This window comes from Grammomys surdaster, unplaced genomic scaffold (genome assembly GCF_004785775.1).
Source record: "Grammomys surdaster isolate TR1022 unplaced genomic scaffold, NIH_TR_1.0 99, whole genome shotgun sequence".
NCBI classification, from domain to species: Eukaryota; Metazoa; Chordata; class Mammalia; order Rodentia; family Muridae; genus Grammomys; species Grammomys surdaster.
The window spans coordinates 14895553-14921308 of record NW_021604578.1 but is presented as its reverse complement, the minus strand read 5'-3'; the positions used below and the strand labels follow the sequence as shown (position 1 = coordinate 14921308).

The 25756-nt window shown below is 37.3% G+C and overlaps 1 protein-coding gene across 4 annotated transcripts in view; it reads right to left on the bottom strand.

The window, feature by feature from the left end:
- Erbin (erbb2 interacting protein) overlaps positions 1 to 25756 on the bottom strand; it is a 100944-nt gene that overhangs the window by 55176 nt on the left and 20012 nt on the right. For all 4 annotated transcript variants that reach the window (XM_028784309.1, XM_028784315.1, XM_028784323.1 and 1 more), the window contains exons 2-4: positions 19988 to 20035; positions 16705 to 16902; positions 14648 to 14765 (exon numbers count right to left, since the gene is read on the bottom strand). In XM_028784309.1, coding sequence (XP_028640142.1) covers positions 14648 to 14765; positions 16705 to 16893 — 307 coding nt within the window. In that variant the 5' untranslated portion in view covers positions 16894 to 16902; positions 19988 to 20035. The remainder of the gene's footprint in view (positions 1 to 14647; positions 14766 to 16704; positions 16903 to 19987; positions 20036 to 25756) is intronic.

Below are 25756 nucleotides of genomic sequence, written 5' to 3'. Positions count from 1 at the left end.
CATGGAAGTAACAAATTCCAGTATGGTACAAGCACTCAGCCACTGTGGAAAATAATCTGATGGTTCCTCAAAACATTATATATAGAATTACAAATGACCCAGCAACTCTTTACTACTAGGTATGTATCTAAGAGCACATAAAACATATGAAATAAAGTGTTGTACATGAACACTCATGTTACTTATAATAACCCAGATGTCCATCAATAACAACTGAATATATAAGCATAATAAATAGAATGGAGTATACTCAGAATATAGTATATATCAATATATGGTATACCATGAATGAGTCCTGAAAATATCATGCTAAGAGAAGGTAGCCAGACAAAAGGCCATATAGTGTATGGTTTTATTTATTTGAAAAATCCACAATAAACAGTTTTTTTGTTATCTGCAGAAACAAAGCAAATATGCAGTTGCCTGGTGTTGTGTAGCTATTCTCTCCAAATTGAAACTTTCAACTGAAGCTCATGGACTTAAAAGGCTCACAAAACTGTGGAAGAGTCTCATAGTTTCTCCCAAGATTGTGTAAGAATAGTAAACAATCACTGGAGAAGAGGAGACTCCAGTGTAGCTTCTCTACCAGCTGGGCAGGAGGGCAAGTGCTGAACCCTTCATGAGCTGTCACCAGCTTCTTGGTGATGCAGCTGCCCTAGCATCCATACTTCTATAAGCAACCCCAATAGATGCACTGCCTCAGGACAATAGACGTTGGAATAATTTCTTTGATCTGTCCTTGATGCTTTATCTGATGTGTGTGGGGGGTGGGGGTAGGGGTGGGGATTGCCCACATCTCCACAGAAGAAAGTTACACCAGAGCCTAGGAGCTACTAGACAAGGGTACAGAATTCTCTAGAGGATGATAAAAACATTCTATGCAAGTACTGGAATAAAACTAAACTATGCTAAATTCTACAAAAATGCACAAAGTAAGAGCTCTTTTTAGTTTTCAAAACTCTATTATTCCTTCCCTTTTTAAAATTTCACTAACAGTTTTTAAATACTAGTTTTTGTTCAGGTACCTCAAATTCAAACACATCTTTATTTTATTATTCAGCAAAAATATACCAAATACAAAGTGGAAGATCTGTTATAAACTACAAATACCTAGACTTTATTAACAGTTAAAATGTAGTGAGTGGTCTGGGGAGATGGCTCAGTCAGTAAAGTGCTTACAGTATAAGAATGAGGGCCTGACTCCACCTGTATAGGTAGTTGAGGGTGGTCTTGTCAGGCATCAGTGGAAGTAGAGGGCCTTGGTTCCTAAAAGTTTGAATTCCCTAGTGTTGGGGAATTTGAGAGCAGGGAGGCAGGAAAGGGAGGATGGTGGGAGCATACCCTCATAGAAACTCTCAGAATTATATGGATTAGACATGACAAAGGCAGGCTGCCAGAAGATTAGATTCCAGAATTCAAACAAAAAATTATCTTGATACTAAAATTTGTTTTGAGAATTGTATATTGCAGAATACAAAGCCTTGGGGTATCTACTCATCAAGCAAGCTTAGCAGACCTGTTCGAACCTCTGATGTCCTGGAATTTCAGCTGGATGCAGTGAAGACACAGACATCAGAGGCTTATCAATTTACTCTTCCCTCGCCCCTCTTCTAATATCTCAATGTCTGTAACCAGCTTGAAGAAGTTAATGAAGAGTTGGAGCCCCTATTCCCTGGGCTTGGGGACTGAGGTGGTTAATATTGGGCTGTCTTTCTAGGGAAAAGTAATGGTTTTGTTGGAACAGGGAGAAATAGGTAGGATTTATTGCATAGCCATAACCTATTGGTAGAAATCTGTATAATTGTTATTATGCTGAAGCTATAATTTCTTAAATGGTACAAAATCTACTTTGATTTCAAATTTAAGGTTTTTATTGGTACGAGTTTCTTATTGATATAAAAGTGAGATTAATATTGTTACTCTCATAGGCATTGTGCCTATATAACACATTTAGGAATACAAGGCTTAGACCCAGTCCTTCTTTAACTTTTTTAACTGATTTGAGATGGTTAGCCTGTGAGTTAAGGGCCTATAGCAACTTCATGGCTCTGAGTTTATTGTTAGGGTGTTTTCCATATTTTATTTAGAAATAGCTGAAAGGAGTTAACAGACAGCAGTCCAGATTGCCCTACACGGATAGTTGGTTTTCAAAACGTCAGAAGTCCACAGAATTGACATTATACACATTTCTGTATTAATATTCATTTTGATTAGAGACCTGTCTGCTCCTGACAGCTTCCTGTCTTGGATTCTAAGAAGAAATTGAGCATCTTTGGAGTTACTCCAGTTGTGGTGAGACAGCCACTAGGCAAGAATTGCCTCTTTTCATCTACAGACAAATTACTGTCCTGAAAAGGACACACTTGCAGAATAGTTGACTGATTATATCTGCCGAGACAGAGTAATCAGTCCTTAATAATTCTGCATCACTAGGTCTGTCAGATGATCCTGGGACAGCAACTGAGAACACTATTTGACTTCAATCTACGGCCTCACACAGGCACATGTGTACAAACATAGGCAGACAGCCTCCCCGCACCAACACGTGTAGAAAAGAAAATGATTCTACCATACTTCACTAGGGTTCATTCTCATCATCTTTTGTCCATTTTCCTACTCTCTCAGATCTCCTAAGGTTGTAAGGTATAAGCAGGCCTCATTCTTTGGACTTATTCTCCATGCCTATGACCTTAATGAACGTGCCTAATCTTAGTCATTACATAGTATCTCTATGGTCACAGTTCTCAAATGCATACATCTACAACAGTTTTTATGACTTAACTCCATACTTAAAAATAACTGATGAGAAACCAGTATCTCAAACAAAACAGCAAGCAAGCAAATAAAAAGCCTGAGTTCCTAAGGCAGCCTAGAAAATGGAAATCTTCGTCGGCTATACTTCAGACAAGGAGTTAGTAAGTAGAATACATAAAGAATTGCAAAAATGAAACACATACACGCATAACCCATGAACCCGCAATCAGTAAGTAGGTCAATGAACTTAACAGACAATTCTAAAAGAAAATATGGATGCCCATCAAAGAAACATACATTATAACTACTTTGAGATCTACCTCATCCTAGTTAGAATGACTACCATCAAGAAAATAAATATGGGTGAGAGCATGGGGGAAAGGAGTAATAAATTTATTCACTGATATAATCACCATAGTAATCTGTGTAGAAGTTTCTCAAAACACTGAAAACAAAATTCCCATACGATTCTGCTACGCATTCTGGGACACATACTCACAGGGCCCTTTATTTATCACTGATCTTTTAACAATAGTAAAGAAACAAAATCAGCCCAGATGCCCATCAGCAAATGGATAACAAAGTGAGACATACTCACAAAAGTATTTTATTCAGCCACAAAACAAAATGAAATTATGAAATCTGCAGGAAATGGGAAGAACTAGAAAGCATTAAGTGATGTAAGCGAGACTTGGGAGGAGAAGTACTATCTGTTCTCTCTTATAATCAACTATCAGCTTCCTTTATGTGTCCTTTTTATTTTGTGTGTATGCATTTGTCTTTCCCCTGCTTGTGTATTTGTATAACACACATATGCCTAGTGTCTAGAGGCCAGAGGTTCCCTGGGATTGCAGTTAAAGACAGTTGTGAAACTGGTCCAGAATGAGCCTTCTCTCCAGCCTAGGCCAGCCTAATTCATGAGCCTCCTTGTTCCTCCTCTTCAGCATATTAAGCTGCATATTCTAGGAGCTGCTAAATCCTAGCTTCTAATTGTTAAACCTGTATATCTAAGTGGAAGTAAATATGGGAATAGGGCAAGGAACTAGAATGGGATCCTTGCCTAGGAAGGGGACAAGGCAACAGAACAAGAGATAATCAATGTGGAAGGGGAATACTGTGGACAGTACAATGTCGATGGGGAGAAGGATGGACAATGAGATGGAAGGGTATCTTAAGGTGAGGGAATCAACCAAAATAAAAGGATTTACGAAAATGATATAAGGAAACCTGTTACTGAGTAAACTAATCGAAAACCATTTCCGGGTCCTCCCTTGAAACTGCAGTGCCTACCTAGCAATCCCTCCATCTTAGCTAACAGCACTCCTGCCTTTCCAGTTGCATGATAAAATCAACAAGACCATTTACACTTCTTCTCACACTCACATCTGAGTCTGTGAGTTTGTTTGGTTGTTCTTAAGGAATGGTCTATTTTAAGCTGTCCTGGACTCACTGTTAAGTCCAGTCCAGACTGGCTTAGAAACCATGCAGTCCTCATGTCTCAGCTTCCCAAATGCTAAGATTACAGGCATGAGAGACCATACCCCACTTAAAAGACATCATGAAATACTGATTCTACCTTCAAGAATACATACCCATAGTTTGCCCACAGCTTTCAGTACCACTGTTATCTCCAGGAACTAAAATTGCATTTGAACTGGTTGTTTTCCACCCATGTATTCAGACTCTTCATATACATAGTTAAGCCTAAAATCAATGTGCATGCAAATGCTAACGAGGCACTACATTTACTGCTTCTCCAAATCACAGCTTCTTTCTTTATTCCTAATATAATTTCATTTAGCTCATTACTCTGAACACATCCTGTGTGTTTATCACATAGGCTATGCATACTAGAATCTTAGACAAGTTAATACTAGCTATTTTCTTCTGTTGCACTTAACTTCACATACCTACGAGATAAACGTCCTTACTTTCTCTAATAGTATTCCCAAAGAGGCTTACCCTCACAGTACAGGTGCTATCTTGCCTGAGGGGGAAGAGAAAAATGGAGAAAATTTAGGGGACAAAGGGGAGAAGCCACAGTTTCTCAAAACGCCAAGTATCTTTTTCTCAATTACTACATTTAGACAATGAGAACTTCTGCTTTTCTGTAGTCTGTCATTCCTATAGACAAGATTTTAACCAGCTGTAGGTCAAAAATTCTAACACAATTAAGATTTGCTGCATCAGATATCAACATAGTCAAAATTCTTTTATAAAGATATTTCAAATAAGAATACTAAAAATTGATAAATCATGCTTACAGCTTAAAAGTATATAACCAAGTATGACCTTTGCCTTTTCACACCTATAAACCGGGGGGAAAAAAAAAACATGGAATCTCACAAGGAACTCCACTATAGTAAAAGATGTGTCCTTTTCTCTCTGTGTGTGTTTTGTTTGTTCTTAAGGAATGGTCTCACTCTGCATTTAAGCTGTCCTGGACTCACTGTTAAGTCCAGACTGGCTTAGAAACCATGCAGTCCTCATGTCTCAGCTTTCGAAGTGCTGAGATTACAAGCATGAGGGACCATGCCCTGCATACAAGACATGTCTTAACACTCTTGTGCAACCTTTTTACCCCATAGCTTTGCCTGATCAGATTACTCTATCCAAGGCATTTCCGAAACCACCCTGGGATCTCACATACCAAAAAGGAGGGGAGAATGGGAAGATGGTTCATTTGTCACATAAGCACAAAGACTCGAGTTCAGATCTCCCAAATCAACAGTAAAACAAACAACAACCCTGTGTGGACACCTGTCATCCTTTGCTGGGGAGCAAGAGCTAAGAAGACCCCTGAGGGTTTCTTGGCCAGCCAGTCCAGCCACATCAGTTCAGTTGGAGAAGGTGTCTCAAAAAATAAAAGACAGCCAAGTGTGTTGACACACACCTTTATTCTCAGAACTCAGGAGGCAGAGGCAGGCGAATTTCTGAGTTCTAGACTAGACCAAACTACATAATAAGTTTCAGAGAAGCCAAGGGTACAGAAAAGACCCTGTCTTAATAAAATAAGATTAAAAGACAATGAAGCTATCTAACCCTGATCTCCACATGTACATGCACATGAACATATATACGCAAATGCACTATGAAATAAGGGTGGGGGAAGGTCCCTCCCCAACCTTTTGAAGTAAAATTTCAGAAGTCATTGACATCTTATGTATTTTGGCAATTGCTAATGTAATTAACGGTTCTGGGGAAACATATATCCATACTTGGGCATATTCCATCCTTTCTGAGTGTTTCTATTTCTATTAATCAGTGTGCTTGAATCTAGGTTTAACCACCCCAGGATTTCTCTGTGGAGTCGACGCCTGAAACTCAGAGATCTGAATGCCTCTGCCTTCTAAGTGCTGGGATCAAAGGTATGCACCACAATCACCGGGCTACCAATCTCTTCTTAATAAACTCTAACTTTTCTCTTCATACTAGGTTGTTCTGAATGAAATTCCCTCATGGGACACACTGAAGAACCAAGGCTTCACATGAGTAGAGGTCTTGTACAGAATTCCCTAGCTGCTAAAGGGATGCCCCACTGCCAATGACATACTAAGTCAGCTCATTTTGCTCTTCTAAGTTCAAAATAACTGGAATTTTGTCACAACTTACTTAATTCTCTTATAGTTTCAACCATCAACTGATTGTTGGTCACAGTAAAACTAGCCAGGCATTCAGGAAGAAGGAGAAATGAGTGTTCTGCTAAACTGCTTCACAGGGCATCATTATCAGACTAGGCCACTCTTTAACATAACATAGTAAGACAGAAACCAATCTGCAATCAATTCCAAACATGGACAAAGCACGACTGCATCTGAACTAGGAAGTTGCAGTCTAAACTAAGTACCAAGCACCTCACACTTCAGTGAAGACATGATTAGTGTATCTTAACCAACGACAGCTTTATCCTTATTGCAGTCTTTCCTATAGTAAAGTTAAAGCAAAGTTTGAGATATCCAATTACAGCATTACTCCTGGTATCATTTCACTGTGTAAACGTTCTTTTCCTTAAATCCTACCTAAAATTGTCAAGTAAACTAAAATTTAAAGCCCAGATCCTATAAGTATTAACATACTATGAGATTCAGTTAAATTGTCATGTATTGGGTTTTTCTCGCCACATTTTTTAATTATGTGAGTTTCCTTCCTAGTTTGAATGTGTCCTGTACAAACTGACAGTCCTCATGCTTGCAGGGCAAGCATGCTATCTAACTAAGCCATCAGCCATCTCCCCAACCACACTCCCAAGGACTTTACTCATAAACCATACTACTTGGCCAACTGAAACACAGAAGGAAAAAAAAAAAACTATGTAAAAAAAAAAAAAAAACTATGTAAAAGACCAACAATTTTGACAATAAATATCCAAAATCTTTTGGTTTTTAAATAAATACAACTTGCTTAAGTTATTAATAATAAAGTACCAGCAATGTTTTCTGAATCCTTCCAAATACAGAGTAAGAGCTAAAGAACTCAAAATGGTACCTGGTATGTTAAGATATACCTCAAATATTAAATTTAACTGATATAAAAGTTAAAAGAACACTGTATCTTACATATAACATTTAGAACTTCTTATCCAAGATTTAGTGTGTTAAAACAGAAAAAAACTTCTCAGAATATAAAATCTATCTATATCTGTATCTATTCTATATCATATCTATATCTATGTCTGTATCTGTATCTATATCTATATCATCTATATCTATCTCTATCTCTATCTCTATCTCTATCTCTATATCTATATCTATCTCTATATCTATCTTGGTGGTCAAGTAGACCCTAAATAAAATTTTAGTAGCTTTAAGATTTAATAAAGACCATAGTTACTTAACATAATGTGGTGGTTGATGTTTATCAATCGACACAAACTAGAGTCTCATCTGGGAAGAGGTAGCCTCACAATTAAGGAACTGCCTCCACCAGACTGGCCTACTAGAGTGTCTGTGGGTGTTTTCTTAATTAATGATTGGCACGATAGGGCCGAGCCGACTGTGGGACAGTGCCACCCTTGCACAGGTAGTCCTGGGTGTATTAAGAGGAAGGCTGAGCAAGTCAGTTAGCAGCCAATCTCCATAGCCTCTGCTTCGGTTCCTGTCTCCATGTTCCTGCATTGGTTCCTTTGATGATGGGTTACACCTGCAAATTTCCTTTTGGTCATAGTGATTATCAAAGTAACAGAAAGCAAACTAGGACACATACTAAAATTTCATTTACACAAAATATCATGTTTCAAAAGTCCAACGAACAAAATTCAAATTTCTCACAACCAGCCACACTGGTTTACCCCAAAGTACATGTTATTGTCTCTTTAATAAAATGGACTTGTAAATAATCCTAAGCAACACATTCTGGTTAAATATTACAGGCTTACCAAAACATCACCTTAGCTCCTATATATAAAATTCATAATTACATCAATTAAAATGAGGAGCAGAAGGAATCAGAATGACTAGAATTTATTAAGCTCTAACATTTTCACAGTCTCATCTCTTCCTCAACTTTATTCACCAACAATAAACAGTAGCTTCATTCATGCATTAAAGATGAAAAGGAGAGGGCTTGGAACAGAGCCAGACACCTGTGACCCTAGCCTCAGGAGGAAGATATAGGACCTGCCACATGTTTGATGTCCTTAGATGAAATGCCCAACAATGGGGAGAGGAAACTTGTAACTTGTAGAGTCCACTTCCAGTGGAAAGACAGGACATCAAGTGAAGGGATGGGGTTGCCATCCCACAGTTAAAAACTCTGACCCAGAACTGTTCCTGTCTAAAAGAACTGCAGGGACGAAAATGGAGAAGAGACTAAGGGAAAGGAGATCCAGTGACAGGCCCAAATTGGGATCCAACTCAATGGGAGGCTCTAAGGCCTGACACTATTACTGATGCTATGGTGTGCTTGCAGACAGGAGCCTACCATGGCTCCCCTCCGAGAGCAACAAGGCCCAACAAGCAGCTGAAAGAGTCAGATGCAGATACTTACACCCAACCAATAGACAGAAGCCAGGGACCCCTGTGGTTGAATTAGGAAAAGGCTGGAAGCTGAGGAGGAGGGCGATTTCATTGGAAGACAAGCAGTCTCAACTAACCTGGACCCATGAGATTTTTCAAACACTGAGACACTAACCTGGCAGCATACACTAGCTGATATGAGGCCCCCAGACACATATACAGCAGAGGACTGCCTGGTCTGGCCTCAGTGACAGAAAATGCACCTAAACCTTAAGAGACTTGAGGCCCCAGGGAGTGGAGAGGTCTGGTGGGCCTCGGGGGGGGGGGGCCCCCCCCCTCCCCCCCCCCCCCCCCGGGCCGGGGCGGGGCGGTGAGGAAGCAGGGGGTAGGGGAAGAGAAATTGGATGAGGACATGGTGGAGGGTGGACTGGGAGGGAGGTAACTCCTGGACTGTAAAAAAGTATTAAATAATAATAATAATAATTTAAAAAAAGAAAAAAGAAAAGGAAGTAATAATAATAATAATAAGACACATTTAAAAAAAAAGATGGAACATTATAAAGTTTGGGCCATAAAGTTAAATGATTCTATATCAAAAAGTAAATAGCACTCCACTCTGGGTGTAGGTGTGGGTGTGTGTCCACTGTGGGTATGGGTATGGGTGTGTATCCATTGTGGGTGTGGATGTGGTTGTGTGTCCACTGTGGGTGTGGGTATGGTTGTGTGTCCACTCTGGATGTGGGTGTGGTTGTGTCTACTATGGGTATGGACATGGGGGTGTGTTTCCTTTGTTTTATTTAGACAAAGTCTCTGTCTGGAACCACTAGGTTTGCTAGCCAGTAAGCACCAGCGACCCACCTGTCTGTATCTCCCCAGTGTTGAGACTTACACTACAGTACCAGGCCTTTTTTACAAAGGTACTGGTGATGGAACTCAGGTCTGTACGCTTATGCAGCAAATTCTTTACTGACTGAACTATTCCCCAACATAGACAAAATATTTTCTTTACAGCTTATGATGGTTTAAATGAGAATGGCTCCCAAGGGTAAATCATGTGTTTGAATGTCTGGTCCCCAGTTAGTGGAAGGATTTGAAGGTTATGTCTTCTTGGAGGAGATACGTCACTGGGGTTTGGGCTCTGAGGTTTTAAAAGCTCACTGAAGGCCCAGTGTTGCTCTATTTGCCTGCTGTCTGAGAACCAGGATGTAAAGCTCTCAGCTACTATTCCCGAGTCTGGACCGCTTGCATACCTCCAAGTTCCCTACTGTGGTCACACCTCCAGTTAAATACTTTCGTTTATAAGGTGCCTTAGTCATGATGTCTCCTCAAAGTACTAAAAGAGTAACTAAGATACAGCTTAAATTTACTGGGTATACTGCAGAACATTTAACCACTAGAAACTTCACCTAAACCTAAGGTAAATGACTAAATCAAAGTCTTAAAATAGATTTATTACTGAAAACAATGTAATAACAACCACTTTTGCTATGTTACAACCTAAATGTTTTATATGGGCTGTTCATATGGACTACATGTAGAATGATTTATATAGCTTGCATTTAGTAAATAAATGAATATTTATATAAAGTAAAAATATATTTTTACTTTAAAGTTGCTTTTTTCTTTCTTTTTTTGTGTGTAGGTAAATACTCAGTTACTGACTTGCAAAAGTTAACTGTTATATGTGAATACAAGATAAATGATGATTCTAATTCATCCAATACAAAGAGTGTCTACATCTACACACTCATATCAGAACAAAGAGTAATCTTGGAACTAGGGCAATAAAACATAATTACTGTGTACTGTTTGCGGGCACTGCTGTACTAATTTGGTGGAATCTGTTTCTAAAGATTTTTTTCCAAGTGTTGAAAAGAAATACTTTAAAACTGTTTCTTATTTAGTGCTTACTGAATGTTGTATTTTGGGGTAGGGCATTAAAAAGTTATCCTCATGTGATTCATTCTTTTTTGTAATTGTAAAACATAAGCTCATTTAAAAAATTTTTTTTAAAGATTTATTTATTTATTATATATGAATACACTGTAGCTGTCTTCAGACACACCGGAAGAGGGCATCAGATCTCATTACAGAGGGTTGTGAGCCACCATGTGGTTGCTGGGATTTGAACTCAGAACCTCTGGATGTGCAGTCAGTGTTATTATCCACTGAGCCATCTCTCCAGCCCCCTCATTTAAAAATTTTAAGAGCTCACTTTTTCTTCTCCCCTATCTCTCTGAAAGTTTTAAAAATTTAAAATACTGCCTTCTGTGATAGGTACAGAAAGCTAGACAAAATTTCCTTATCTGTTAATAATTCATTATTCAGGAATCTATGCCTCAGTAAAATATGGAAGGAAAAAAATTCAAATGAAATAACAATTAACATCTTTTTGTAACTTCAAAAAAAAGTCACACAAATTATGGATAGAAGTTCTATTTTTCAACATAATAAAGACCCAATACAAATTCCCAACAGCAAATTCAACAATGAAAAGTTCTAAGCTTTCCTCTTACAATCAATAACAAAACAAAGATCCCTGTTGTCACTATGTCTATTCAGCATAGTATAGTCATGCATCACAAAATGTTTTGGTCAACTATCAACCACACAAGCAATTGTAATCAATGACCAAGGAGTTGAGAAATCCCTGCTCTCAAGTGCTGTAGTACATGTCGGTGTCTGAGTATGATAGATTACTCGTGTGTACGTGGAGATACTGCTGTAAACTAACCTGTGCTGCCAGAGAAAACTCTAGCCTGACAATTACAAACAGCATATAATGCCAAATCAATGTTACTGATTTATATATTTATTTGTATTATATACTGCTACTTTCTGTAATAATTTTAAAGAAAGTTTGTTTGATTTGGGCCTTAAATATTTCCACAGAACTATATAGTAAAAGTTTTACTGACAGCCTCTATGGTTATCAGTAGAACCTTTAGATAGGTAGGGCCTGGTGAAAAAAAGCCAGGTAGTTAGGGCACAGTTGAAAGAAATATTGTAACACCCGTCTTCCTTTCTCTGTTTATTTGCTGGCTGGCAAGGGATGTTGGGATTCCCAACACATGTTCCTGCTGCACTGAGCCACCACCGTCCAAAAGTAATGAGGCAAGAAACCATGCACATATATTCCAAACTGTAGAACTGCATCAGTATAAATCTTTGATCCTTAAGACAGTATTTTCTCAGGTATCTTGTGACTACAGTAAAAAACTTAGCACAGAACTTCCTCCTACTTATTAAGAAAACACTGTGTTATAATCCAAGCAGCATTCCCATACACTCCACATTTACCACTGCTTGATTAGATCAACCACTGTGGCAGACAACCTTAAGGGTGCAGTAGTGGCACTTATACCTTGGTGACATGGACTCTCTCATTGGACCTGCTCAACAAGATAAGGAAAGCCAGCCAACTACTCAGGGCTAGTTAAGTCATGGATCGTGAAGGGGTAGACCTGCTACTTTAATAAACCAGCATCATTTCTAACGACACTCTAAATATTTATCTCTATGCCTACAGGTAAGTACAGTCCTCACTCCTCATCAAAAGAAGCTTCTCTTTGCAAGAGACCATTACAGAAAAACCACAACTGATGAAAATGTAGAGAAAAGGTGATCATGTGGTGCCTGGTACCAAAGTATACACCCACAACACAACCCCTGCATGGAAAGTTCAGGGAGCATGGCAGAAGAGGGGCACAATGGCTGTAAGAGCCAGATAGTCAACAGTTACCTAACAGAGAGAGTCTGACTCCTAGACATATAAAAGAAGCTACACCCATAAAGTCTCAATGTGGCTGCCCAGACAAGACTTGAACATCACCATCACCAAGAAACATGCTAACACGAAAAGGGGAAAAAAAACATGAGAACTCAACCCTAGACAAAGAACTACAGGGGTTGGGTATGATGGCACAGGCCTTTGATCTCAGCACTTGGGAGACAGAGGCATGCGGATCTCTGTGAGTTTGAGGCCCATCTGTCTACATAGTCAATGCCAGGAGAGCCAGGACTAAGTAAAAAGACCTTGTCACAAGCCCCTAAAACACACACACAAATACACATGCATGCATGTATGCACACTACAAACAATTTAAAAATATGGAGAGTGGGAAAAATAGTATTCCCAAGGAAGAGCACCCAATTTGATTGTGCAATACTAAATGGTGAGCTCCGAAGTCATGTATTTATAATTTAAGAACAATTAAGAAAAAGAGACCATGAATTTGAGAAGGAAGGGTTATATGGGTGGGGCTGGAGGGAGAAAATGATTTAAGTTCAAAAGCTAAAAAAAAATATTTAAAAAAGACCACATTCTATAATGCTCATTACAACAAAATTACCTGTGATATGTGATATAGTTCTCACAGAAACTTGTAAGTAAATATACGGCCATTAATCTACTTATAATATCTGTACTAAGTCCTAACTAGAACAGTCAGGCAACAAAAGAAATGAAAAGTACCCATATTAAAATGGAACATATAGACATGTCTTTATGGTAAAAATAATCTATCATTTTTTTTCTTTTAAAGCAATCCCATTTGAGATAACTAACAAAAAAACTAACTACACTGAAAACAACAAAGCTCTGATGAAACAAACTAGAACTATAAATAAGTAGAAAGACCAATGCCCCATATTTCCAGATTAGAAGGAGCAGAACTGTTAAACTGTCCTAACCATCTAGTCCTGTTGATCCAACGTACTAACAAAATTCTAATGATATTTTTCACAAAAACAGAAGAAAATAATCCTAACAGAAAATCACAAAAGACTCTGAAGCAACAGCAATCTTGACTAAAAAGAATAAAGTTATGGACCTCATCTCATTTAACTTCAAAATCTACTTGAAAGCTCTACTAATGAAAGAATCTGGTGCTGGTATAACAAACAAACAAATGCCAATGGAACAGAACAGAGGGCCAGAAACAAATCCACATATGTATAGTCTGATTTCAACAAAGGTACCAAGAACACATCACAAGGAGAGGAGGGTCTCTTCAATGGGACTGGAGAAAGCAGATGTTCCTGGAGAGACCAAAGGACTCAAAGCACGAGACCAGATAACTGGAAACCTACTTATTAAGAAGGAGAGGAAGCCCAGACAATAATTTTCTAAAAATATATACTAAAAAGACAGAAAACAAATACAAAAATAAACCAGTTATATAAAACTAGAAAGCTGTGCACAACCAAACAAGCAATGGATAATGTGAATAGTTATCTGAGTGGGAAAAATGTTTGCAAGCCATGGACTTCCGAGGGCAAGTCTGTACCCCTGTACTCACTGCAGTACTGTTTGCAATAGCTAAGATGTGGGGTTAACCTAAGCTTCCATGAATAAATAAGTCAATAAAGGAAACACAGTATATATGTACAATGAAATATTCTTCATTTAAAAAATGGAGACCTAGTCATTTATAATAGGATGGAAGAACCTAAAGGACATCATGTTAAGTAAAATAAAATCATGAATAAGAGAATAAAAATCCCATGATCCCCAACACTGCATATTAAAAGGTAAACTCACAGAAGCAGAACGTGAAATAGTAGTTAGCGGAAGCTAGGCAGGGTGAGGGAAGCAGGACAATTAAGATGTTGGTCAGGGTATAAACTTCCAGTTAGGAGAAATAAATCTGAGTGGCCCAATGCCCAATGTGGACTGTGTTAATATATTTAAAATCTACTCATTTTCCAGCTGTTTTGAGGTATCATAAACTTTATATTTATAAATAAATACCAAGCTGAGGATATTATGCTCAATTTTATTGTATTATTAAACTTCGGAATTAGGAAGATGTTTTTATATTAATCTAGAATAGATTTTATATGACACTAGTATATTGCAATCTGACTTTTAAACATTTGGAAAACAGAAATCCTGTCAAAGAAGTATATCTCCCAGGACAAGAATTTCGAGGACTTACCATTTTTGCTGACATCCAATTCCCTGAGATTAATAAGATTTGCAATGGAGGCTGGTAATGTTGTTAAATCATTGTCTGGCAAACTTAGTTTATGTAGAGACTGACAATTAAAAAGTTGCTAGGGAAAAAAGAGAAAAAGGATTCTGATTATCTTTCACATTTCTCTGGTTATTTTACGGACTAATTTTTAATCTAATAAACATTGTCCATATTAAATATATATGACTATGTTCTCCATTGAAGCTGTCAAAGGGTAAGTGGCTATTACATATTGTAAGCTCTGGAGCTTGTCTTTCAATTAAGCTTATTCCAAAAAGAAAGCCACATTGAAGAACATCCCTTGAAAACTGTGTAATTGTTAGGTCTGAGTTAGGTACATGTTAGGTTATTTGCACTGTTACAGTCAGCATCTCTCTTGTACAAACCTCCAGACTGAGACTCTACTATGACTAACCTCCATTCTTCATTCTACAGAGCTAGTCATAAAAGACAGCAGATTTGTTGGAGTACATAATAATGGTGAACAGTACATTACATAGTACACCGTCATCACAGCATAGGTGTGACTCACAATCGTGTTAACTAGAGACTTTTAATATTTTTCCACAGCTGTTCTAGACTCTAGCTGTTCTCCACAACATTATCAAGAATAAACCGAGCATAGTGGCTCGAGCCTGTAATCCCCAGATCTGGGAAGCTGAGGCAGGAGGACTGCAATGAAGTTTGAAATTTGTCTAAATCACAAAGTGAGATCCCTGTCCCAATAAAGTCTTTAAAAATTTCATTACCTAGAGCAGCAGTGGATTTCAAATGCTTTTGAATACTGTCATTAAGAATGTTCATAAACAAACCAACAAAAAAGAATGTTCATAAACATATAAATATTCAAAGCAACTATTTCATGAAATAAGGTCTATATGCAACAAGCTATATTATCAGTTACATTACAGTTAAGGTTGCTGGTTAAATACAAGATACCCAATTAAATGTGAATTTCAGATAAACTATTTTTTAGTTTATCTATCCTCATACTTATACTATTTCTTTTTCATCAGAAAGTCTAAGTATCCTCTAATTTTGTTTTCTAAATCTCATAGTACAAATTACAATTTATTTTTCAGAATTCTGATAATATATATTAAGTTGTTCATTGGTGGCTGTGGTCAGTTGGTTTTAAAACCAAGATCTCATTATACATATGATCCAGGTCAGACAGAACTCACTGTGTAGGTCAGACTGGCCTTGAACTAGAGATCTTTCTCCCTTAGGTACCACCATGCCAAACTCTAACCTGTTTTTTTAAGCCATTAATTTCAAGTCTCCATTTACAGCTTCAAAGGGCATGGTGGTGTGTGCCTTCAATCATAGGCCCTGGAAAGGAAGGGCAGCCAGATCTCTGAGAGACAAGGACAGTCTCGTCTACAAGGTAAGACCCTGTCTGCCATTCAGAGGGTTACAGACTCTAACAAACAATTTAAAACTACTGTAATTTTTTCATACACAGGAAAACAAATACAGATAATAAGAGAAAAAGAAGAGCTTACTAAAACAACAACAACAATAATAAACAAAGTGGCAATCTGAGAAAGAACTTCACAGCAGCAATCTTTCCCCTACTAGTTGTTACTAGACTTCAGAGATGCACTCTCTCCAAATCAATTCCATACAAAAAGCAGAATCCCACCTCTAAGAAGTTATAGAACCATAAAATCGTGATGTGGTAATAGAAATAATAACTAATTTTAACAATGCACATAAAGGGCTTATAGAAATTATAAGACAGTAAAAGTTCACTTTTCTTAGTCTAGTTAAATCTAATGGCTCCAGAATTCATATATACTGATTATCTATTTTAATTGTTATAAGTAAAAATAAAATTAAGTTATCCATACAAGTACTTAAACAACTTGAACAAAGTTTAAAAATCTACACCATTTTGAACTGTGTTTACAGTAAGACTAAGCCAATAAATGGAAACACATATATACAACAATATAAGAATGTAAACTTCTATGCATAGACACTGTCTAATATAATTCTTGACAGTATTAACATACCTTTGGAAGCTCTTCAATCTGATTAGCATCTAAATAGAGCTCTTCTAAAGTTTTTTCAAAGGTGAAAATCTCTTTGGGAACTTGTTCCAAGCTACAATGAGAATAGTCTAGAGTAGTGACCGTCTCCTCTTCCCCTCGTAGACAGCGACATGGTACCAACCGCACAAACAAACTTCGTTTTGTAGTCATTTTTAAATGCTGCAGCATGCACATAAAAACAAATCAGAATGCATACAATATAAAAAACAACTTTTCCAACAAATTACCATCCAAATGGCACAATTCAACATGCCACAGACAGACAATACATCCCCACCACCATATATACCCAATGAAGCTTATTAATACCAACATTTATAAATCTACTGGGCTTCAAATTAAACTCAGGCACTCTGGTACTTTACAAAACAATCCAAGAACACAACACAAAACGAAACATTCATGTTTTTATAAAACCATACTTTGTGAAGTCTGCTTAGCTGTTAAAAACAGTGAAAGATTTCCCTCTAACTTCCAGCTCTAAGAGTTAAGAACTTGATTATGTGCATTTCTGACTAGGAAATGACTGTGTAGACATTTTCAGTTCTTCTTAAGCATCCATCAGAGATCAACCACCATTTAACTTTCCTATGATTCTCCTACATGCAAAGTCCCATCTACTCCAAGTATAATCTGTTTTAATCAAATATTAGCTTACAGTTTTTTAAAGCGCTTGCAGGTTCTAAATTGTTTAAGATTACATGTACGTAAACTCACTTAAAATACACTCTCTCAATTAACAGGGAGAAAAGACCAGCTTTGAATTAATAAAAATTCACAAGGCCAATTTTATTAAGAATTTGTGTATAAATTCCAACTAGGCTAAGATTAAACTAGCAAAGAAATTACCTCAGAAAATGAGAATGATTGCCAGTTGGTTAGTAATTCTTTGTACATGATACAATTCTTGCCTTAGGTACAGAAACGATACTTTTAAACAGCATTAATCCAGAGTTAAAATCAGTAAGACCTCAGGCTTACTGATATAAGAAATATAAGAAAGTATATAAGAAAGTATCAAATACTAAATATAAGAAAGTATCAAAAATTTAGTAAGACAATTACTTTAAATAAAATACTCTAGTTACTGAAAAAAATAATCTTTTGTGGACAAAATGCCAATGTCTAAATCAGTATTGTTTTTTCCTTGCCTCAGGATACACTGTGGCAAGGTACTACACTAAAGGTTCTACTCCCACTTTATGATACTTTAGTGTGTGACCCTAGACAGGTAAGTGCTCCCCAGTACATCTGTTTCTACCTCGGCTTCACTCAATCATCAGGCACTATGCTGAAATTCTTTGGTTAATGTTTATGAATATTTTCTTTATCTTCATTACAGTTTTCTAGAGAATGTCTTATTGTTTCCATAGAAAACAAGAGTTTCTTAACTAGAAACAATAGCCAGAAATAAAGATCTTTAACACGGTAGAGTCGCTTTTTTAGAACTACACAGACTCATAAAACAGATTTTTGAAAAAGCATGTAATATACATTTGAACTAGATCCTCAAAGCCTAGTATCAATAGGTCTACCTATACACTACTTAAAGATTTAAAAAAAAATCTAGTAGGTAAAGTATCAATGTTTTCATCTGAGGCTGAAGGTATAGCACAATGATAATGTGGCTTGCTTACTGATCATGTACAGCTTGCCCTGGTTTAGAATCCCAGCATATCTCTCTTTCCCTCCTTCCCTCCTTCCCCCCCTACGCACACATGCATGCAAAGTTTCCCTCTAAAATCTTTATCTAGAAAGAAATATACAAAAAAAAGAGAACAGAATTCTTATTAACAACTTAAATGTTTATAAGAATGCACATTTTACCAACAGGAATAAACAGTTCATTGAATAAGGAATGTAACTGATAAAAAGGGATTAAGTTGTATACTAAAGAGATAAATTTTAAAATTCCCAAAATAGATATAAAATCTCTCATTTAAATTGATAGGCCATTTAAAAACCTGCTACCTACTGTCCAGTATGGTAGCCAGTAGATATACATGCTTAATATTACATTTAATATTAAGGATAAATCAAATAAAATTTAAAATGTCATTTCCTTATTTCCTACTAGGGCTATCAAAGTGGATCAAACAGTTACATAATATTTCCATCATTCTAGAAAGTTCAATTGTATAGAATTACTTCAGCGATTCAAACTACAATTCTCACATACCATACATTAACAAGCATGTCTGAACAAATAATTTTTCTGTGTATATGGCTTTTTAAAAAATCTATTTCCCAGAAACCATTCCAGATTTGGAAATATAATGAATGAATGGCATGGGATGTTATTACCTAATATATGTAATCTGAAAGACACTGTATTTTGGATACGATGTAGGCAACTTGAGGTATAGGGTAATTTATAAAGTAATTGTTAAATTGGAAGTCTCTAATATTTGTCTTCACAGAGTAAATGAATACAAAATTATAACAGGACAATTAATACAGAAAAAGAGTATTAAACATGTGCTTTGTTCTAGGAAGCAACACAGTACCCACACTCAGAAGAAAACTTTTGTAGATGAAGGCTACAAAAAGAGCAACTCAAATGTCAGATTAAAGTCAGATTTTTTTTATTTTTTTTTTTATTTTAGTTTTTTAACTTATTGTTTGTTTGTTTGAGGCAAGGTCTCATGCTGCCCTGGGGTGGCAGCCTCAGAAGTTAGGACTACAGGCCTGAATCATCATTCCAGAGTCTTAGACCTCAAATTAAACTGAGTGGGCAAAGAGCCAATACAAAAATAGACCTTGAATGCTACATAGGTCTGCAGATAAAACAGTATGGAACAAAAGCTGCTAACTGATTTAAAAGAAGAACTAAAGGAACCTTAATCCTTGAGAGGAGGGAACACGTGTACTACAAAGAGAAAGTTAAAGAGTAAAATTACCTAATGCAAGGTCTTTCCAAACTTAATACAAAACAGTGAAATTGATGGACTGCTAATTAAAATTTTAGGAAAAACTACTATATAGCCAGAGGTGACACTAGAGTTAAGAATCTTCTCATCATAATAAAAGAAAAATGGTCAACCCAGAAAAGGAACATAAACTGACAACTTTCTAACAAAAATTAAATCTAGTCAAGCACAGTGGCACATGCCTTTTATCCTAGCACTTGAGAGGTAGAATCAGGCCAATTTCTTTGAGGCCAGTCTGGTCTACATAGTGAGTTTCAGGAAAGCAAAAGTATGGATAAGTGAAATAAAACAAAAAAGATATTAAATCTACTTACCACTGAGTTGAATTTATCTCCCTGATGTTTCTTAATTGAGCCAACATTCTATGAAAAGAAAAAAAACAACAGTAAAAATATATCTCCATAACATCTCTCCTAATTCCTAATTTACAACACAAGTGGGTTTTTTTGTTGTTTTGTTTTTTCTGTTTTTTGTTTTTGTTTTTCGAGACTGGGTTTCTCTGTATAGTCCTGGCTGTCCTGGAACTCACTCTGTAGACCAGGCTGGCCTCGAACTCAGAAATCCGCCTGCCCCTGCCTCCCAAATGCTGGGATTAAAGGCGTGTGCCACCACAGCCCGGCTACAACACAAGTGTTTACTTACTGTCTTCATTTATTCATCCTGTTGTGTTTTTAAATTTTACTTTAATTTATTAATTTTTTAAAAAAATTTATGTGTGTATGCATGACTGTAGAGATCCACGGGTGTCCGATTCCAGGAGCCAGATTACAGTCAATTGTGAGCCACCCAATGTGGGAACTGGGAAATGAACTCACATCCTCTAGAACAGCACTAAGACCTCTGCCACTGAGGTATCTCTGTAGTCCCCCATTGTTGTTAATCCAGCTTGAATCACATTTTGTCCTGCCACTTCCCTTGGCTAAGCACACATCCCAGATCTGTCATTACCCTGGGCAAGCTGTCTCCTTCTCTTGTTGATACTCTCTTGTAACTTGTAACATAGACCTTAGTCCTCTTTTACACACCTAAACCTATCCCAGTGATTGCTCAATTTAGCCAGAACAAAGAATTTTTGAAGTTTTTACCATACATAATAAAATTGTAAATGTTTGGAGACAGATATGTTTAACCTAACTTAAAGATTATATAGTGTATCTGTGTCAAAAAAACCCTATATTATTCCATTAACATGCACAATTGTACGTTTTGAGGTACCAGTCAAAAGAAATTTAATTGAAAATTTTCCAAACTAAACAGATACAATGTTAAGTATGATAAGCAAACGCATTTTTTGTTTGGGTTCCAACTTGTCCCCCAAAACTGGCTGAAGGAAGGACATGTTTAAAGATAGGTGTTTTGAGAAATTAGCTGGAAGAGCAAGAAGAGCAATCCAGGGATAGAGCAAATCCCACTAATAGGAAGAATATCTTATCAAAGTCTTCCCTATGATGCTAGAGGAGTTTGTTCTCCTCAAGCCTGCTGAGAAGCACACAGAAGGCTACTCTAAAGCTCTACCTATAAGAGGAATGAGGAGCTTTTATCCCTTGCTCTTCTCGGTGGGAGACAGGAGCAGAGCTGCATTAAGTCTTCCTCACTACCACCTCCTTGCTTTCTATCTAGAAAGCCTCTCACAGCTAAGAAGTCATCGAGGGCAAAAAAAGGGAAGACTGCTTAAGTCCAGTTTCAGGTGAGCCTCAATTCTCACAGTACCAATTACTATGACAGAGGGTAAAACTCAAAGGTGAGCTAAGAGAATAGAATGCAGTCCATAAGTCATGCCAACTACACTAAAGTGAGTCATTTACTAAACTCCAACTTGTATATCTACCAAAGAGTTCCATTTAATAAAGAGACTAAAACAATTAGGAGACAAAATATTGGGAACAGGAGATAGAGGCAGGAAGAACCTGGCTCAAGAGCTGCCTGAGTGAGGTCAGGATGTAAGTTAACAGCACTGTCTAAAATTTAAAAAAAAAAAATTTTTTTTCTTAAAGATCCAAGGACACAGCTTAGAGCATTTGCCTAGAATGTGTGAAACCCTACATTCAACTCTCAGTGCTGTTGGAAAGAAAAAAGGAAGGGGAAGGGGGGATGAAAGGGGAGGAAAGAGAAGAGAGGGGAAAGAATAAAAGTAATGAATGGTTGTGGTTTAGACAGGATATAAACATTAAGACTAGAAGTGGGGATTCTGAGGAGAGTCCAGGAAGTAAAAGCACTTACTGCAAAAGCATGAGGACGGGAGTTTCGGCTCCAGCGTCCATGTTAAAAGCTAGGTGGCTGTGTACACCTTAACCCTAGTGCTGTGGGAGGTGCTGTGGGAGGTGGAACCAGGAGGATCACTGAGGCTTGCTGGCCGCCACCTCTGTCCAAGCTCAGTTGAAGACCTGTCTCAAGGGACTAAATAAGGCCGAGAATGATAGAAAGAGCTGAAAACACATCCTCCTCTGGTCTCATGAACAATCCTCCTTCCCCTATCCACCCACACAAGGACACACACCATGCTCACAAAAAGAGAGGACAGAGAGAAGGGCTAGGAATGTAACTAAGTAGTAGAAAGCTTACTCTAGCACTTTTGAGTGCTACACAAAGACTTTTGAAGGTGTGTGTCCAAGAAGTGGTACCTTATGGATTTGTAATCCCAGGGAGGCCAAAGCAGGAGAAATTTGAGTTTGAGCCAGCTTAGGATTCCTTGCAAGTTCAAAAGGTAGACAATTTCACAGAAGACTCAATAAACACAAAACACACCAGAAGAAATGAGAATGGGCATTTTAACAGTACAGAGGAAAAAAAATTAAATTGTTAAATTCAAATAGTGATTTTAAAGTATGCATAGCTTTTTTATAAAAATGTTATAACATTAAATCTCATTTTTCTAATTATTATAAATTCAATGTAACTTTGATACTGGTATCTATCAAAGTTAGCACAAATTACTATTTTAACATGTAGACTCAAAAATGCTTCAAAAGAGTTTAAGAATGACAAATTCAAGGCCAATCAGGATTATTCAAGGAGAGGTTGTATTTTAAAAAAAAAAAAAAAACCTTTCAGAAAATTCTAAATTATAGCCTAGCCTAGAACATATCCCAGATTTCAAGTGGCACAACCAAAAGTATCATTTGAGTTCAGATGTTAAAAGCCACCCTGAGCAACACAGAAGACCCTGTATTTGTTAATACTTGGTTTTTGTTTTAAATATTACATCATAGGATAACAGTAAAGTCTAACTAAGGAATCCCAAGATGAATGAAAATACTATTACCTAGAGATCTCAAAACCAGATAAAAAAGGAAAATGAACTTTCTCTCCAAATATCAAATAACATCTACATAAACAAAAATGAACATTCATTCTTGACAAAATTTTTACTACATTACAAACAGAACTATCTCCTCAGTTAAACTAATTTAACCATCAAATTATCACCTCCAAGAATAAAACAAACACTTGATAATTTAAAAGAATATTATTACAAGAAACTTGAAAAGAGACTCCACAGAACTGGAGATACACCTTAAAATCATCTATAGTATAGTGAGTTTGTATCTATATTATAAAGAACTCTTAAAATTAATTCAACAAATAGAAATCACAAGATGAGCAGAGATACATCTCTATTAATAAAGAATCTGTTTATCATGAGGCCCTGGGTTTAACCCTCAACACAACATAAACTGAACATGGTAGCACATCCCTGTGATCTTAATATTCAGAAGTAGAAGTAGGTACATATTTGATTACAAACTCAAATTAATCCTTGACTATATAAGGATATTGACCAGTAAATAGTTAGAACTCCTGTCTCAAAGAAAAAGGTGGGGTGGGGGGAGGGAAGAGAGAGAGACAGAGACAAACAGAATTTAAACAGGTTTTTCTCCAAAAGTAAACAAAATACCAGAGCAGATAAAAATGCTAACATCTTCCATCATTAGAAAAAATATAAATCAAAACCCCCAGTAGCTCGACACTATGCCAGTAGAGGAATTATCAAGACAGAAATAAATGTTACAGCTTTTCCCTATTCCAACCACGAGGATCAGCAACTTATGTCCACTGGTTGGGTGAAAATACCTGTCTCTGACTCTTTGGGAGGCCCCAGGGAATGGAGAGGTCTGATGGGGTCAGGGGCAGGGACATCCTTGTGGAGATGGAGAGGGGGTGGTGGGGTCGGGGCAGGGACACCCTTGTGGAGATGGAGAGGGGTGGTGGGGAAGAGGCATGGGATGTGGCACAGACAGAGGGTGGACCAGGAAGGAGATGAAATCTAGAGTGTAAAAAAAAAAGATTAAATAAAATTTAAAAAGAAAGAAAGAAATGTTACAGAGGATGTGGAGAACCTAGAACTCTTGTACATTACTGATAGAAATATAAAAATGGTATAGCCAGTTTTCCAGATTCAAAACATTAAACACAGTTATTGCTGGGCATGGTTGCACACACCTTTATTCGCAGTAAAGAGGTGGGGGGGGGGGGGAAGAAGAGGCAAGTAGATTTCTTCAAGTTTGAGGCCAGTCTGATCTACATACTGAGTTCTAGGACAGCCAGTGCTACAGAGAAACCCTGTCTTGAAAAACCAAAAACACAGTTACTATATAATAACACTAAACAAATATTCTCACAAAAAACTCAAAAAACTATAGTGTAACATGGAGCAAAATGTTGAAGCATCCCAAAAACTTATCAATGACCAAAGATAAACCTAATGACACGTACATACAGTGGAGTATCATTCAGCTACTTTTTAAAAAAGGATAACGTGCCGGGCCGTGGTGGCGCACGCCTTTAATCCCAGCACTTGGGAGGCAGAGGCAGGCGGATTTCTGAGTTCGAGGCCAGCCTGGACTACCCTGTGAGTTCCAGGACAGCCAGGGCTACACAGAGAAACCCTGTCTCGAAAAACCAAAAAAAAAAAAAAAAAAAAAAAAAAAAAAAAAAAAAAAAAAAAAAAAGGGATAACGTACTGGTATATGCTATAGCAGGGATTAAACCCTGGAAACATTACACCATGTTCAAGAAAACATACCAGGCCTCTTTTAGAATAGCTTCCTACTTCACAGGGACTTCTCTAAAAACTGTCACCACAAACCCATAGCATGCCACTATGCAAATACTTAGGTGGAGTATGGCCTGGCAAGAAGATTATATATAGCAAGCAGCCTGCCCAATAGAGCAGCCCTGCTCTCAGTGTTCTCCCATCTGAAGAGGTGCTTCCTCCTATCCACGTAACAGTAACACTGCTGCACACCAAGAAGCTAATCAATCATCTTCTCTCTTCAAATTATGTAAAATTAAAAGACAGTATCCATGGAACGAACAGCCCAGAATCAAAAAGCTCTCATTAATGAAAAATGAATTCCTAATAACTTTCTAATTATTTGTTCTAATTCCTTTCTGAAACTAACAATTTAGCCCTTGAGTGCCTACAAGACCAATTATATCCTTCATATAATCTCATTTTTCAAGTTTCTATTTCATATAAAGGACATTGACAGTTTTATACCAAAGATTCTGAATTCAAAATTTAGAAAAAAATTCAAATACATGAAAAAAATCTAATACAAATATTCTCAGTTACTTTGTAAACTACTGTCTCTATCCTTCCGTCCACACTAAAGGACTCAACATCATAAATTTTGTACCAGAACCCAGGTAAACCCCAAGTGGGTGTAGCAACCTACAGTTAACTTCAGTGCCCAGAAAGTACAGACAGACAGGAGATCCCTGGAGAAAGCTGGCTATCTAGACAAGACTTACTATAAAGCTCAATGAATAAGGTGGGAAATGATCAAATTAAAACTAAAGATGTCAGCCTGGGACCTCTACATCACATGCACCTAAGTGCACCCACATACACATGAAGGCCTGTGCATGCACACGTTCTACACAAACGTGTAAAGAAACTCAGTAAAGGAGGTAGGAGCAGGCGCAGCAGTAAGAGTGCTTGCTGTGCCACCATGAGAACCAGAGCTTAGCTTCTACCACCTACTTATCAAGTGGCTATTCCCTGATGCCTGTCACTCCAGCTCTGTGGTGCGAAACAAAAACATGACAATTACTGTGGCTTTTTTTTTTCTTCCATTTTA